The sequence below is a fragment of the Sphaerodactylus townsendi genome, linkage group LG03 (genome assembly GCF_021028975.2).
Source record: "Sphaerodactylus townsendi isolate TG3544 linkage group LG03, MPM_Stown_v2.3, whole genome shotgun sequence".
Classification (NCBI taxonomy): Eukaryota; Metazoa; Chordata; class Lepidosauria; order Squamata; family Sphaerodactylidae; genus Sphaerodactylus; species Sphaerodactylus townsendi.
The window spans coordinates 11,759,783-11,777,346 of record NC_059427.1 but is presented as its reverse complement, the minus strand read 5'-3'; the positions used below and the strand labels follow the sequence as shown (position 1 = coordinate 11,777,346).

Sequence of the window (17,564 nt, the reverse complement as noted above, 5' to 3'; positions counted from 1 at the left end):
GAAAGTGAAGAGCAGGCCCTTGTGCCTATCACAAATCTTGTGACAAAAACATGAGCTAACAATATTGCCTCTTTTTCTCTTGGGGAGGAAAGGTGTACTGGTATAGCCCCATCTCATCAGAACGAAAAACCGAGCAGGGTTGGTAGTTCGATGGGAGACCAAAGATGATTCTGTGGATGAAGGCAATGGCAAAGAAATCTCTGCTTCTCACTTGCCTTGGAAGGCTCTTTCTGAGGTGGCTGTAAATTCTTTGTGACTTGATGGCCCATGCATACATATTTCTCTTGAGTTTCAGATGAAAGGTTAAGTAGAATCTACTTCTGAGGAAAATTCTTCCCACACTTTTGTATCTGGAAATATTCACATTTCTTTTCACTAATCATTTTGACTGAACACTCACTTCATATAAAGTGTGTCGAAGACTGCAGTCCAAGGGTCTACTCCTGTTAAACACGGGATCCTTCCAAACAGAGGTCCCACAGTGCCATCCTAAGCAGAGTTATGCTTTTCTATACTTTTCAGTGGGCTCAGAAGGGTTTAGATCTGCTTAAGGCAGCACTAGCTGCTCCCTGGAGACCACTCTGTGGGCTCAGCTACAACATACTCCAGCAGGGAGTGAGCAGGGAGAAGATTTTCTCCCTCTCTCATGAGACTAGAATAGGACGTCATCTGCTGAAGGTGAAGGGAGAGGGATTCCAAACAGACAAAAGGAAGTATTTCTTCACACAAGACATAGTTAAATCGTGGAAGTTCCTGCCCCCGGAGGTGGTGATGGCCGCCCACTTAGAGGGCTTTAAGAGGGGGTGGACATGTTCATGAAGAATATCCATGGCTAGGAGTCAAATGGATACTAGTCATGAGGCACACCTATTATCTCCAGCACCACAGGAGCAGGCCTCTTATATCTGGTGCTAAGGACCACGAGCAGGATAATGCTGCTGCTTTTGTTTGTTCTGCTGGTGGGCTTCCTAGAGGCACCTGGTTGGCCACTGGTTGACCACTGAGTGAACAGATTGCTGGACCTGAGAGGCCTTGGTCTGATCCAGCAGGGCTTTTCTTACATTCTGATGTTCCTTACCTTTGAGTTGCTTTTTGATGACCTTCAAAAAGAGATTTCTATCCAAGCAGTCCCAAATGCGCCACTTCAGTGAAAGAAGAAAAGCTGCTGGATTCTCAAACGCCTCCTTTTCTTCATATCTGGAGAAAATCATGTCAAGATTCCATCCGTCAAGTTCAAAATCCCCCCAAGTGGATCAGAGAAATAGAGGAGAAATTGTATTGTTGAAGGCTTTCACGGACGGATTCAACTGTTTGTGGTGGGTTTCGGGCTGTGTGGCCGTGGTCTGGTGGATCCACCAGGCCACGGCCACACAATCCAGAAAACCCACCACAACCAGAGGAGAAATTGGCAGAGAGCCTGGAGACAGGCTGAAGCTGATAGCCGAGAAAGATGGGAGGTTCTTTGGAGAGAAACATTCACCTCACTGTAACTCTTGAGACCCCAAAGCCACACAGCAGCTGTGGGGAACGACTGTTAAGAAATAAATCAGAACCCATTTATTTAATTGATTTCTAATCTGCACACACATGTGTCCTCATGTGTGGCCTCATCCGGCATTCCTTAACATACGGACCACAACAGAATGAGTTGGGCAGTCATCACAGGGTTCAGGTCTACATCCGTCCCCCACCACCAGCCCTAATGCCAATGAAGGCTTTATAAAGTTCCCATGCTGCCTTTTTGTGGAATGAATGTCACTGTTTTTAAAATGGGGCTCTGGAAGCAGCTGCCACCACAACACAAGCATCTTCACTGTGTAGCCGAAGCTAAGCTGCAACATCCTTTTTGAGAGTGGCTTTGCCTATCATAGCATCAATTTTGTGTCAGCCATTTTGTGGTTCTGCCCACCACACTATGGCAAAATTCCACTATGCAGCCTCAAAGACGTTGGGGACCTGTTGAGTGAGCCAGCGAACCTAGCAGTTTCAGACAGTGCACAGGAATGCCTGCGCCATCTGTTGACCTCTGGGCAAGCAGGCTCGCCGGTCACAAGACCCCCGTGACTCATGGGTCACCAGATGTCCTGGACAAAGGGACAAAAGGTGCATACCCCCAGGTATGGATTAGGCCCACACAGGAGCGTTTCCTCCCACACATATGCAGCCCCTATGATTCATGTATTGTGCAATATTCTCCCGCTCTCCCGCCTTCCCGAAAACCCTAATAAAAGGTGCCAGGGACCGCCAGCTCGGCAGAGTAGCCAGATCACAGTGAGGTGAATGTTTCTCTCCAAAGAACCTCTCATCTTTCTTGGCTATCAGCTTCAGATCACGCTATATCGCCACTGGCTTCTCTCCACCGGATGATATCACTGCGTCTCGCCTCTTCATTGCATCGCCCATGATGACTTCATGCTGGTGCCGAAACCCAGGAAATCTCCAACCGCCGCCCGCTTACCGCCGCCTGGAACAGGCCCCAAGGGTGCACCCGCTTGTCCGTCGGATCTGCGCGTTCCCGGACCCGCGTTCTAGGACTCTCTCTCTCGTCCGACGAACCACCGGTAAGTATGGGAGCTTGCCAAAGCACTGCTTATGACAAAGCGATCCAGCGAGCTGAAAGCAGCTGGCGAAAAGCGCCAGAAGTCCCAGTAAAGAAAAGGGATCTCGCGCCAGAATTGGTTGGGGAAATTGATAGGCTGATGTCCGCGTTTACCCTGAGAGAGGGGACGGTGAATCTGGGACTGGGAATGCTCCGAGGTGGATCCTGCACGAGGAACCTCGTGCGCCGGTACAACTGCTACTGACGTGGAGGCAATGCTTTGCCACCATCAGTCAGCAAATCCTCGGCCGTTCAGCCGAGGATCTCCCTCTCGATTCTTCACCTTCAATTTCACCCCCGGAATACTTTCCTGCTGCTAAATCTGATACCTGTCCTCCTCCTGCCTCGCCTGCTACTTTGCCTTATTCAAACTCTCCCGCTCCTACTCTTGCGGCGCGTCCACCTCCTTCTCATTCTCTGCCTTTCGCTCCACTCCCTCCTTCTCTTTCTGAAGCCACCGTGCCTCCGTCAGCGCCACGTAATGGCGCGCGTTTCAAATCTCTCGCAGAACGCATAAACACCGATCTGCAGAGAAAAGAAACCCTGACGGAAGAAGATGCCGACATTTTAGCGGCATGCCCCATCCACTTTACTGATCATGATGATGGAAATGGTGGCACCCGAAGAATTGTTGAGTATCGCCCGATAGGCTATAATGTCCTCACTGAACTCCATAAAGCGATACGGGACGTGGGGATTACCAGCCCCTATGTGAGAGGCATGTTGGAAGCGGTCATGAGGAATCACCTAATGGTTCCAGAGGACTGGAAAACAACCTTCCATATGCTTTTAAACCCAGCACAATATGTGGTCTGGGAAAGTGAATTCTGGTTGCAATGCCAAACTAGAGGAGCCACCTCTGGCGGAGCCTACACCGCAGCTCTATGGCACCTGAGACTTCACTAATCCTCTCGATACGGTTGCCTCTGAGTGCGCTTATAAGGTGTTTTTGAAAGTACCTAATACCGGATGACCAGCTCAGAGCTTCTCTAGTATCAGACAAAAGCCTCAGGAGCCATATGCAGAATTCCTGAACAGGCTCCAGGAAGCTCTTAGGATAATGATGTAGCCCAAACAGAGCTCCTCATGCGCCTCGCTAAGGAGAACGCCTCCACCGAGTGCCTCCGGGCGATCACAGGCTTAGGAAAAAATCCGGAACTGGCCAACATGCTCAAAGCTTGCCAGGACATCGGATCGCCCTCACATCAAGCCAGTCTCCTAGCCGCAGCAATCATGTCCGGAAAAAAGCCCCAAGGAAAATGCTTCAATTGTGGCAGGCAGGGACACTTCCGAAAGGACTGTAGGTCTCCCGGAGGGGGGGCCTACCACCCTGATGGAGGAGGGTCCGCCTCAAAACGGTGAGGACCCCAGGAAAAGCCCAAGACAAAATGTCCGCTGTGTCAGAAGGGCTACCACTGGAGAAGCGAGTGCAGGTCAGGAAACTCAAATCCAGGCCTCTCCCTGGCCCAGGAACAAACAGGGGAGTACTAAAACAGCCCCAGAACCCGAAACCTGCATCTCAAAAGCCGGAACGACCTCCTTCCGCCGGCATTTCTCTCACCTGTCTCCAACCCCTTTCCCTCAAATTTCTTCATGAGATCCTAATCACATCCACTCAATACAGCGATCCAATTCCCCCAGAGACCATTGGGTTGGTCTTGCCCAAGACCTCAGCCGCTGAGCAGGGATTGTTTGTGATTCCAGGGGTCATTGACTCCACACACCAAGGCACCATTCACATCCAGGTGTGGACAAACATCCCCCAGGAGTTGCCCAGCAGAATCAGCTGCGCCCAGTTGATCCTCTTGCCCCACGCGCTGCCAGCTTCCAATTCAATAAAGGCCACGAGCCCAGGTAACCAACGCAGTGCAGCTGCAACCACTGTAGCAGCGGTGGAGATACCCATTGGTAGCTCTCGTCCCTACTTGGAGCTCACCATCGAAGGGTGCCTTTTTCGGGGGTTGGTGGATACGGGCGCAGACGTGACCATCATCAGAGCAGCTGACTGGCCTGATCAGTGGCCAGCCGAAGCTTGCCCCAGAGTTTGGGGGTGGGGGGGAAACAGACCAAGAGACGAAGCGTCCGCCCGCTCATGGTCAGCAGCCCCGGGCTTGAGCGGCAGCTCACAGTCCGCCCCATCATCTTGGACATCCACGTGAACTTGTGGGGAAGGGATCTTATGAGCCAGGTCAAAACGACCGTAGTCTGGGATGGATAACGCCATGCCCACCGCCCTTCCTCTCACATGGCTCACAGAGACCCCTGTTTGGGTAGAGCAATGGCCGCTGCCCAGAGAGAAAGTGACCGCCAGGCACCAACTGGTGGAGGAACAACTTGCGGCTGGTCACATTGAAATTTCAACCTCTCCATGGAATACAGCCGTTTTCGTTATCAAGAAGAAGAGTGGTCGCTGGCGACTTCTCCAGGACTTGAGAGCTGTAAATGCGTGCATTCAGCCCATGGGCCCATTGCAGTGTGCCTAACCCCTAATCTTATTTCCTCATATTTTCAGAGTCTTGTTCTAGATTTTTCTTGCCAATTCTATTTTTTAACATCCAAAGGCAGGAGGGCCAGTTGGCTGGCTGGCCCCCCCTGGATTAAAAACCGGGCCCCTTTTTGGGACCCTAGGTTAAAAAGGAGCCGCCCGGTGAACGGCTAATTATAGTTTAAGCACTATCATTGCTTCTAAATCTATTAAGGATCCCAGGCTAACAAAAAGCCACGGCCAGCATCTTTGGCTGAGGCCGCCCCTTAAGGAGCGATCTCAGGCCAGCGCCAGGCCACGCATGCCTGGTTTCAATTTGGACAGCAGAACAGCCTCCTTGATTTAGCCTCTACAGCCATGGTAAGTACTTTTACCTTCACAAGTAAACCTCTTCCTACCTTTGTCTCAAGAATTTACTCCTGTTTGTGAAAATTGCGCTCTTTCGCAATAGGTTTGTTTCAGTATTATAACCTTTAAAGTTCAATGTTTTGCAGAAATTAAGTATGCATACCCACAATGCCTGGACGGTCCGCCTGCCCTCCCGGGAGGCTTGGACCATTACATTGGCGCGTACTAATGACGCGGCCGAAGCCGGTTCCCCATGCAATCGTTTGCCCTTTTGCCTTTCCTGTCTCCGTCTTTTGTGTTATGTGTCCTAAGTGCTTTCAGCGTTGCCACCGATCGTAGAACAGGCCAACCGCACATTTAAGGAGATTGTGGCCAAACAAACTAAAGAAAGGGGAATAGGTGGCCTCCCCAATCAAGGAATTATCCAGCAAACTGTAGCCAAAGTACTCTTTACTATTAATCATTTAAATTTGCTCGCCCTCCCCTCAGGGCAGCAAGCCACTCCTGTAGAAAGGCATTTCAGACAATTGGAACCTCTTCCCCATGCTCAAGTCTATTACCGCCAGTTACCAGATAGAACCTGGCGGGGCCCAGCCCCCCTGATAACCTGGGGGAGGGGATATGCTTCAGTCCTTCTCCCTACAGGTCCTCTGTGGATTCCTGCCCACCACGTCCGGCCAGCCCATGGAGTGGCACCAGATGGAAACCAACCCCATTCTGGATATTGAACGGATCTCCCTGGAGGATCCAGCCCAGCAGCCCCCACACCCGATGGAGCCGCCGCCAGCGCCAGAACGAGCAGAAGATCCGGATGACCTGGGGGGATGTCAAGGCCATGATCAGCCAAGCTCAGAAGCTGCTGCAACAACGAGGCCGCCCCGAGACACCCGAGAATCTCTGCGCTGCAATCTTTGCGATTATTACTGCCAATTCCGCAGTCACCATCATTTGCTTGCTTTGCTGCCTGCTACCAGTGACAATCAGTCACCCCCTCTTGGATCTAAATCAAGCTAACATCTGGGAGCAGTTTGCCGCCGCTGCCAACGTCTCCTCCTTTTGCTTGGGCCAGTATCTAGGGGTGGGAAGTTTGCTGAATTCCTGCTTGCTTCGCGTCTGCAAAGCCCCTGGGGACTTCTTGGAAGAATCCGGCCTGAGTCCCTTCATGAATGCTTCTTCTATCAAGTATTCTATGAGCGCTGACTGGGGGCCTGTTGTGAGAACCCTCCCCATAGGCACTCTCTCCCTCATCACCAAGACCTTCAATTACATCCCCGCTTATCTTTCTGCCGGGACTCTTTGCTGCCTTAGCCGCCTCACCATCGTCCTGCCCCAAGCTCCACCCAAGGAGCCCAAGCGCCGTCGCCGCTCCCCCCCTCCTTTTCGATCCCTCTTGCCGGAGCGATGCAGTAGCCCTCTCTGAGGCAGAGTATGTTTCCTAGCAACCTCCCTTGTGGGAGTCCCCAGACTCGCTTCCTATAACGCTAAGACTATCGGCCGCCTGGCTTGCGCTCTCGCTAAGTCCATTAACTCTACCTCAACTGCTCTGGATGCATTGGCTTCCGAGCAACAGGAACTTCGCCAGGCGACCTTAGACAATCGTGCCGCTATTGATTATTTGTTGTTACTGCATCATCAAGGATGTGAGAATGTAAATAATATGTGTTGTTTTAATCTTTCTGATGATTCTCATTTGATTCATATTAAGGTGCATGAATTGCAAGATATTGTATCTAATCTGAAGTATGATGTGTTGCCCCACTGGTGGTCTGTGATTTGGAGTTGGCTGCCTGGTGGATGGTGGAATACTGTCATTCAACTGTTCATTGGAATTATTGTATGTCTTGTTGTTGGAACCTGTTTCATGCAATGTATTTCTAACCCTGCTTGTAATATGCGTAAGAAAACCTTTGACTTTCCTCTGCATAGGAACGAAGTTCTCATGCTACACAAACAGCTCAATCAGTTTGAGAGAGTTCCCAGGGATGCAAATGTTCCTCCAAATTAGTAGCTGATTCAGTCTTTGCCTTAGAAATGGGGAGATGTTGGGGTGAGCCAGCGAACCTAGCAGAGTTTCAGACAGTGCACAGGAATGCCTGCACCATCTGTTGCCCTCTGGGCAAGCAGACTCATTGGTCACAAGACCCCCGTGACTCACGGGTCACCAGATGTCCTGAACAAAGGGACAAAAGGTGCATACCCCCAGGTATGGATTAGGCCCACACAGGAGCGTTTCCTCCCACACGTACACAGCCCCTATGATTCATGTATTGCGCAATATTCTCCCGCTCTCCTGCCTTCCCGAAAACCCTAATAAAAGGTGCCAGGGACCCCAGTTCAGCAGAGTAGCCAGATCCACGGATCACGCTATATCGCTACTGGCTTCTCTCCACCGGATGATATCGCTGCGTCTCGTCTCTTCATTGCGTTACCCGTGACGACTTCAGGGACCCCTTTTCTAGAGATGCACATCTAGGTGTCAATGCAGACCCCAGACCCAATGCTATTTCACTTTCCAGTTTCCTGTTGAGAAACCTCTGTCCATAAGATGTTTGCCCCTGAGAGATGGATGGAGATCCACGCTCTTACTCCTGATTTGACCCTCAGTCACAATCCTAAAGGACCACATTCTTCACAGGCTTCCGAGATGCCTCTCAGCATTAAAAAATTAATGGGAAAGATTCACTTACTTTAGCAGGGTGCTTCTGGCATCCTAAAGAGGAAAGGCAGAGAGAGAGAGAATATGAAGAGGGACCTCAGTGCTTGCTGAAAGACCACACCAAGAAGACACCTCAGACCCAGGAAGATTCTGCTCTCTGGCCTTTTTCTTGGGTTCAGCTAGCAGACTCCACTCAAAGGTTAAGGTGGATCTTTATACAGTGGGAGAAACATTTTATAATCTTCATACCGTGGGAAGGATAATATCAGCAGTCAAAGATGAGTGATCTGCTTTTGGCAGCTCAACAGGGGCTACTTTCACACCAGGCTTTTTCCTCACATGCAATACAGGAAGCCCTCAGATTAGTTTGGGTGGCTCTTGTGTCCACTTGTGAATACAGAGGCATTCTCAGCACAGTTCCAGGAATCCTGTCTCAAAGTCCTTCCACACATGCCTCTTAAAACATTTGCAAACGTTTTCAAAAAACCCTTTTTGTCTGCAGTCACCCCCTCAAAGTGATTCCTGGCCACCATTTTGGGGTCATTTCCATTAAAAAAAAACAATCTGTAGATTTGATGCTATGCGACTTCAGAGTCTCATGCTGTAATTCTTAAGGGAACATGTCTTTGTAGCTACAGAGACATGACCCCACCACACCAAATGACGGAAATACAGGCGTGAGACAGCTGGCGTGAACAAGAAAGTGGCACCAATCAGGAAGTCCAGGGACTGTGAAGAGCAGTAGGAAATGTTTTAAATACCTCTGCACAGCAATTTTAAACGGTTCCACAAAAGAATCATTTCCAGATAACCATTTTCAAAATAGATCACTTGAAAATAGCATCCAAATAAAAAGTTTTGAGGCAGGAAATGTATTTTGGGAACTCCCTCTCAGGAAACGTTTAATTTTCTGCCTCAAAACATTATATTTGGTTTGTGCAGAAAGGGCCGCACTGTTATTTCCTTTCTTGCCACTGGATTTCATTTCCCAGACTTTAAAAATGAGATACATCACAGTAGAGTTGTAACAAAATGCTGGTCCCCACATTTTTTTAAATAAAAGAATTTAATCCTTGTTGCTGGGGTATAACTGGAAATGTGCAGTCTGCACTTTACATCTTTTAAAATAAAAGTTAGGAATTAGGACAATAAATCATCATTATGTTACAATTCAGACATAGTCTTTCTTGAGAGCCTAAGAAAAACCCTCTAATTGGGGGTAGGTGAGAGGTGGTAGCCCCAGAGACTGACCGGAGAAAAGCCAAATTCTGTCACCTTTTAGCCCTTTTCCCTGCAGCATTCTAACAGGCCATAGCAGGGGAAGAGGGGGTCTTGTATCTGCAGAGCTGTGACAGATTGGCAGCAACACTAGTGCCCGCAACGAAGATGCCATTCCCCTACCACTTCTGGATGCCATTGTGTGTATACATTTTTGCATACCCATCGGCATGCCACAAGTATAAGCTACACTCCCATCCTGCTTTTAAAATTTGCTTGCCTATGACCCTCATTCCTGGTTGCTTGGAAAGAGCGACCCTTGAACCTGGTTTAATTTGTGTGTAGTTCCCCATACTGTCACTTGACACACAAGCAATTTCTGCATCCAAGAGGGAAGTGAAGCGGCCCCGGTTGATCAGGGAAAGGGCTCTGGAGGCAGCTGTATTTCCAGGCGGTGGAGTTTCAAAGGGCCACTATGATAGGTTTCTCCAGTCTGCTGCTAGGTGGAGATGAAATGGGGCAGAAGGGAAAGCAGCCCCTGCACAGAGAAGAAAACTTAACAGTAACAGAAACAAGAGTCATTTGTTTTCTTCCAAGGGAAGGAGTTTGGGGTCAGCCTTCTCCTGTTCCTGCCACCCTCTTACCCATAAGTGTTCAGTGGCCAGCTGCTGACACTTCTCCTCCATCTCCTGCATAAGGCTGTCCACAGAGGAGAGGGCCTCAGACAACTTGACCAGATGCTGATCCCGGTTTTTTGCCACCTCCTTCTCCACCTCTTCCATCTGGGTCAGCAGAAGTTTCTCTTGTTCCTCCAGAAATGAGTGCAGTTCCCTGAATTTGGCTACCATCTCTTGTTTCTCTTCTGTGGTTTGTTTCTGACATGGAAAGAGGAGGAAATTGGGTCAACATAACCATCAAAATTAGGAGATTCTATTGGAAAGGAATCCAGAACACATCAACATTAGTCAGGGACAGAGAACAATTTCCATGAACTTTGCCATAGTACACATGGAGCTCACACACTCTTGGGCTGATTACGCACAGGCAACACGGTCAAGCAGGAAGCTTTTGAAATCTATGTTAAAGTAGGAAAGTCACTAATTTAACAATTTTCATTTGACCAGGGTTCTGGCCAATAAAATGTGTTAGTGTAAGGGCCTAGTACCCCAGTCAATAACAAGACTCAAGAACGACTTCAAGAGCTTTATTGAAACTGTGTCTGACCCATATGGCCAGGTAGCTGAGACTGAGGTCCCAGCTCCCTGGCTCCTAGTATAAACCTTACAGTTACAGTCAGGTAGCCCCCACCTTTGCACTCCCCATATCAGCATAAGAAAGGGCAGTTGAAGACAGTTGCAGTAGATACATTGTGTTGGGAATAGCTTGGCCACTCCCGGAAGAGGAGAGATTAGGGGGAGCCGGTAAACTCTATTCACTACCTTGCTGCAAAACAGGAAAGCTGGGCCTCTGGCCTGGGGCAATGCTCATGCAAGACCAGCCACAGCAGGGCATGCCCAGACATGTCTCAGGCGCTTTGGCAGGCCCAGAATGGCGGGGCCTGACAGTTAGAAGCATTTGGGGGGGGGGGGGTTGAGGTATTTGGGAAATCCCCCCTATGATGACTGAGGCTGAGATTAAGCTTGGGAGAGCCACTCTTATCTCACCTCGGTCTTGGGTTCTTTTCCCTCCTAATGACTCCAGACCAGCTGATTGTTCAAGGATTTATTGTAAAAGTTCAAAACAAAGAAATAAAACATAAATGCAGTAAGAGATTGCTCAACTGGTCACATTCCTTTTGGTTCCTTGTCCCCATTCCGGGAACCCATGGCCCAGAGATGCTTCTCTGACCACGTCTCGAGATGGAATCCCCAAACCTTTGTTTTCCCCTTCTCAGGAAAACTCTGTTCAGGCCACGAGGTAACTTAGGCCTTTGAAGTTTCATCCTAGCACCTCTGCATAGTTTCCTGTCCTCCCTTCAGGAGATCAAAAGGCAAAGATGCTTTTCACAGTCATATGTGACTTCCCTTTACTGTAGCGATAGCATCTTCCATGACACGCCCCCTTTTGGAGAGGAAATCTGTAGTCTAATGGCTACATATTTCATCTATCCATATAGAAAAGATTATATGTGTTACTTCCACATCAGTCATCTCTAATACAGAGATCTGCTAACTACAATACCTTTCATGCATAATATAGTCAGCATAACAATACAGAATGAAGAAAATCATGTTAATACAAAACAGAATTTCAGACTAATACATACTTTCAGACTAATAAGCAATGCAATACTCTTGAGCATTTAGCACAAGTACTCAAGCACTCTTTACGGGTTGCACACAAGCAATTTCCTAACCCTAACCCTAACCCTAACCCTAACCCTAACCCTAACCCTACTCGGTGACCTAAGTACATAGCCGAGGTGGCACTTGTCCGGTCTAAGTGTAAGGCCTGCTTCTTTCAAGCGTGTCAGTACCATTCTAAGGTGCTCAACATGTTCTTCCCAAGAGGAAGATGTAACGGCCACATCATCCTGATACGCTCTCGCATATTGTAAGCCTTCTAGGACTCTATCCATCAGACGTTGAAATGATTTACTGGCGCCCTGAAGTCCAAATGGCATTTTCACAAATTCAAAGTGACCAGCAAAACAAACAAATGCACTTTTCTCTATAGCTTCAGGAGTTAAAGGCACTTGAAAGTATCCTTTGCTGCAATCAAGTGTGGAGATAAACCTCGCACTTGCCAGTTCCTCGATGAGCGTATCTATTCTGGGGATTGGATAAGGATCGAGCATTGTGATTTTATTGAGTCTCCGAAAGTCTACACAGACTCAGTATTCAGGAGAATCATGGTCTGAGACCTTCTTCTTTGGGACAATTACTATAGGAGCTCCCCAGTTAGAGGTGCTCTTTCTAATTACTCCGTGGTCCAACATCTGTTGGATTTCTTTGCCTACAATCTGTTTCATTGGCTCATTTAGATGGTAAGGCTTAACCTTTATTGGTGCATGATTACCAGTATCAATGTGATGGGAAATCAGGTTAGTAGAACCTGGCTTACTCGAAAAGATCGTCCCAAAGTCAGCCAAGACTCCTGTTAATTGAGCTTGCTGGGGTGCCGTCAGGCTGTCAGAGATTTGCACATCAGCCCAATTCATGCCTTCTCCGAAGTTGGCATCCAGAAACACTTCCTCCCCCTCCTCTCTTGCCTGGAGAGAAGCAACTGTGACAGGTCGCTCCCTATAGGGTTTCAGTCGGTTGGCATGAACCAATAGCGATCTGCCATCCCCTCCCAATTCTTTAACCCTGTAATTGTCAATGGGGAGTTTCTGTTCAATGGAGAATGGGCCTTCCCATCTCACTCCCAGTTTTTGTACATGATCAACAGATAAAACCCACACCTTTTGTGTTACACAAAATTCTCTTGGTCTGGCTTTTTTGTCATAATACATCTTTTGCTTTTGCTGAGCCTGTTGCAGGTTGATCCCTGCTTCTTGCCTGACCGCTTCCAAAGTTTTCCTGAGGTCAGCAAAATACTCAGCCACCCCTTTTGGAAATTCATGGTTTAGAATCCCTTCCCAGTCCGCCTTGAGCAAATCCAAGGGACCTCTAACATTTCTTCCAAATAGGATTTCATTTGCACTGAACTGTAAGGATTCTTGGGGCGAATCTCGTAATGCAAACAGAATATGTGGTAATGCAACATCCCAGTTCTTGGGGTGTTTGACAGAATATGTTCTTAGCAACTGCAAAAGGGAAGAAATATATTGTTCAGCTAACCCATTAGCACTTTGGTGGTGTGAAACCGTGGGACTTTGTGTAATTTCGGCCAGTTCACAGAACTTTTCCATAAGTTTAGAAGTGAACTGTGTCCCTCTGTCTGATATTAATGTACCAGGTATTCCATACACAGATGCAAATTCAACCATGCATTTTGCTATATTTTGTGCAGTAATACTCCTCAAAGCATAAGCCACAGGATATCTAGAGGCATGGTCTACCAAGACCAGGATAAATCGTTTCCCTGTGCTTGTGTGATCGAGAGGGCCCAATATATCCATAGCAACAGTGTGAAAAGGTTGTGTGATTACTGGAAATGGGTTCAAAGGCATTCGAGTGGTGTCCTGTGGGAATCCTACCCTTTGGCACACATCACAACTTGTACAATACTGCTGCACATCTTTATTAATGCCTGGCCAGTAAAATTTCCTCTGTATTTTAGCCAGTGTTTTCTTAATTCCCAAATGCCCTGAGAGAGGTATTTCATGCGCCGTTTTTAACACCTCCTCTCTGAATTTCTTGGGTACAACCAGCTGTTTGACAATATTATCTACTCCCACAGCTTCCTTTCTGAGGAACTGTCTGTAAAGCAAGCCATTTCCCCACAATATTTGTACAGAATCGCTAGGAGTAAGCTTTGCAGGGTCAGTTTGAACTCTACTCCTACAGTCAGCTAGAGAAGGACAATTGTGCTGCTCCAGTTTAAAGAGATCAGAGCGTTGGAAAATTTTGTCAGTGAGAGGATCCCTCCCCTCCCTTGGGTTCTTTTCCCTCCTAACGACTCCAGACCAGCTGATTGTTCAAGGATTTATTGTAAAAGTTCAAAACAAAGAAATAAAACATAAATGCAGTAGAGATTGCTCAACTGGTCACATTCCTTTTGGTTCCTTGTCCCCATTCCGGGAACCCATGGCCCAGAGATGCTTCTCTGACCACGTCTCGAGATGGAATCCCCAAACCTTTGTTTTCCCCTTCTCAGGAAAACTCTGTTCAGGCCACGAGGTAACTTAGGCCTTTGAAGTTTCATCCTAGCACCTCTGCATAGTTTCCTGTCCTCCCTCTAGGAGATCAAAAGGCAAAGATGCTTTTCACAGTCATATGTGACTTCCCTTTACTGTAGCGATAGCATCTTCCATGACACCCCCCCAATACACTTTTTAAAAGGGTCTCAACCCGTATTATTTGGCCTGTGCAGAATCACCCTTGGATTCTTCCAGCCACAGAGGACTCCATCTGCAGCAGAAGACCCAGAGAGCAGAAGGGGCTTCTTGAGTCCATTTGTTTTCCCAATAAAAAGACATCCCATCTACTGACCCCCCACCCCCACTTCCAAACAGACAAAAAGGCACAATGTTTGAGTAGAAATACCACTGGGGAGAAAAGAGCTAAGAAGCCCCCTCCCCTCAATCGACCTCCCTGGCTACATGTTGGGCAAGAAAAAACTGCAGGGGGAAAGATCCACACATTACTGAGAATCCTTAGGACTTTCCCCCTCAGAATCAATCAGCCATGGCTGCACTTCCCTTGGCCCGGTCCAAGGTTGGTGGAGGATCTCTCATCAATTCCACCCAGCATTTCTTTGGGGGTGGGGAACCCTCATCTCTTTTCAGGGATTCCTCCCGACTTACAGGGTTGGTGCATCCACATCCATGGGGAATTGTCACATATGTAAAGCTGCCCAGAATTTACCCCACAGTGAAGAGAACCATGAAAAATAAACGAATTCTGACCCAAACAAAATAATCTCAGAAGAAAAGAAATGGGAGGGGTGGTCTTGTTCTGGATAAACAACTGGGGCAGCCTGGCCACTAGGCATCCCTAGAGAACCATCTCAGGGTCCAGGGGCACCAAGAGTGGGTCATTCTGCAGCATCCCCTGCCCCACTTCCTGGATAAAACTGCTCAGAATGGCAATCTCAGGTCTCCCTTTGGTTGGCTGGTCTGCTTCCAAACTGGGGGGAGGAGCTGCCTCATGGGTTGACTTTTTTGCTATTTGTACACCATCCCCCAATACTGTTACCGCCCAGGAAAATAGCTAAAATATTTTCCTGAGTCAAGTTACCCGACTGCACTGGCTCCGTGTCAGGATGCAGAGACCTGTGGGGCTCAGAAGCCTCCATAAGACTTGCAAAGGATGTAAACATGTGATTGTGCCAATGTTATATGGTTTCCCTCCTGCCTCTGCCCTTGTAAGATGTAATGAAAGCCCCTTTAGAGTTGAATTTATGATTTGCCCTCTGTTTAGGATTTTAGTTGGACTAGGTTCCCCAGTTAGCTTAAGGTTTTGTTATTGTTAAGTTAGGAGGTTCTTATGTACTTGTATTGTATTGTTTTCCCTAATGTTTAAGTTTAAGAAAAGTTATTTTGATATTTGTGCTATTAGTAAAAGCAGTAGCCTGTAGAAGCTGATATTAAGGGACAAGGAAGTCAGCCCTGGAATGCAGCTTAGACCAACACCCAGCCAACTCCTTAGCGAGGACAAAGACCCCTTTAGATTTGCAAATTAAACTCTGCTGGCAGCACCCAGAGGTCCCAGCCGTCGGAAGACGTGCAGGGACCACTATTGGACAATTTGAACTCTGTTACAGAGATGAGGCTTGGGAGCCTCAGGACATAACTGAAGGAAACAGCCATCTGATAAAGGAGATAGCTGGGTGCGGTAGCGAGCCCACCTAGATTTTCTGAATGGACTTTATCTGCTCTCCCTTCAGCACCATTGCGAGATCTCGCGGGAAGACGCTTGACAGCAGGATTTCGTGATCCCATTCAAAAGTTGTAATTGTATCTTCCTTTTTGTATTGTTGTTTTCTTATTGGTGTTTGGTAAGGGACTTGCCCCCTTACCTCCCCTTTCTACCTGCCCCCTTGCCCCCTTTGATGTTTGTGAATAAAAGTTCTTGCGCTTGTTTGCAAGGCGCGATTCTCCTGCCCGAGCTGTGACCATCACCTCCAAATAAAATCCTTTGCTTTGAAGAACACTGGCTTCCTACGCCTCATTACATTGCTGAGCTGAAATCACTTATTGTTACCCGAGCAGCAGCGGTAACAATACTACTTCTAGAAGCTGTTCCCTTCCTGTGAAGAGGTTGCTCCAGTTACAGTATCAGGCAGATTCACTCTAGCCTGACAAGGACCTTTGATCTCTGGATAGGAAGCCTAAATGTTTTGAATAAATTGCACTAAGAAAGCTAGTGGCCAAACGGTTGTAGATCAGAGAGGTTGATTTACAGGGGATGGGGGCCCAGGCAACAGAGTTTACCTGAGAACCAAGGGGAGAGAACAGAGAAGATTCTGATCCAGGCCGGGCAGGAGAATGCAATTCCTGATCCCAAGTCTGCAACAAAGGACATGCTTGGAACGATGCTGTAGCTGAGAGATCTATATATTAGAACATTTCTTATTTTCTGTTTTTTCAATAAAATCTTTGGAAAACTCAGCAGTTTGAGTATCTGGAAAAAAGAACCCAGGATTTATAAGGCAGGGGGGCAGAACCCCATCCCTGGTATTGTGACATGGTGGCAGCGATTAAAGGTTCCGGTACTCACATTCCTGGCTTTGCCAGCAAGAAGGCTGATATCCTAACCACAATGAAACTTACGAGCAGGTCTTGGCTTTCCTTCACTACATCCGCTTTACATGCCAGAATTTTCTCTCTCTCCTCCTTCAGCTTCTCCAGACAATCGCAGAATCGATCCTAGGGGAGGAGAGACTCGAAACTGAGATTGATTCCTTTTTTTAGAAGTTTACGATAAAACATGTAAGATGCCAAACTGTCTTTAAGGGCCAAACTAGATTTAACTGCCCTACATCTGCAATGGGATCTTCAACAATATTTCCCAAATGATGAAGACCAGATGCAAAGAATGCCCTGGCACAGAGGCAGACTCTGCGCTTGCCCCGCTGCCCGCCGTTCCACTCCCATGCTCCACCACAGGGAAGTTTTTTTTACTGAACAAAAATCATTTGTAGTTACAATAAAGATTCCCAGGAAGTGACAATTAAAAAAAAAGTTTTTAAAAAGTTTCCTCACAAAGAGACCAAGAAGAAAGGAAGGATCCATGGCTCTTCCCTTGTGGATTTCCTACCTTGTACTCTTGGGAGACCTCCTCAAGAGGAACGGTCTTATGATCTCTGTGCTCCTTGGATCGGTCACAGATCACACAGATGAGGGCTTCATCATCGATGCAAAACAGCTTCAAGGGCTCCTGGTGCTTCTGGCAAACTCTACCCTTCCTACCGGCCATGACTGCCTGAGGCCCAAAACAAGGAAACAGGATGGATTTCATTCTGTGCTTCCTCCCCCCAGCAGGAACTGTATCTTTCCTCGATCATAATAACTAGTGCCTCATTTAGTAAATGAACAACATTTTTATATAAAAGCTGAATATAGCCAAGTGTCACTCTATGGGGTTTACCCTCCCCTTGGTAGTTTGGGGGGTTGTCCCAGAGAGAGCTTGGGGGGGGGGGGGCCCCGGAGG

The 17,564-nt window shown here is 47.8% G+C and overlaps 2 protein-coding genes across 2 annotated transcripts in view; both read right to left on the bottom strand.

The window, feature by feature from the left end:
• The window catches only part of LOC125428785 (E3 ubiquitin-protein ligase TRIM7-like), a 30,387-nt gene extending 12,981 nt beyond the window's left edge, over positions 1-17,406 (bottom strand). The window contains exons 1-5 of the mRNA XM_048489430.1: positions 17,172-17,406; positions 16,685-16,780; positions 9,951-10,181; positions 8,120-8,142; positions 1,079-1,197 (exon numbers count right to left, since the gene is read on the bottom strand). Of these exons, the coding sequence (XP_048345387.1) occupies positions 1,079-1,197; positions 8,120-8,142; positions 9,951-10,181; positions 16,685-16,780; positions 17,172-17,372 (670 nt within the window). The 5' untranslated portion in view covers positions 17,373-17,406. The remainder of the gene's footprint in view (positions 1-1,078; positions 1,198-8,119; positions 8,143-9,950; positions 10,182-16,684; positions 16,781-17,171) is intronic.
• LOC125428893 (tripartite motif-containing protein 10-like) overlaps positions 1-17,564 on the bottom strand; it is a 120,848-nt gene that overhangs the window by 13,132 nt on the left and 90,152 nt on the right.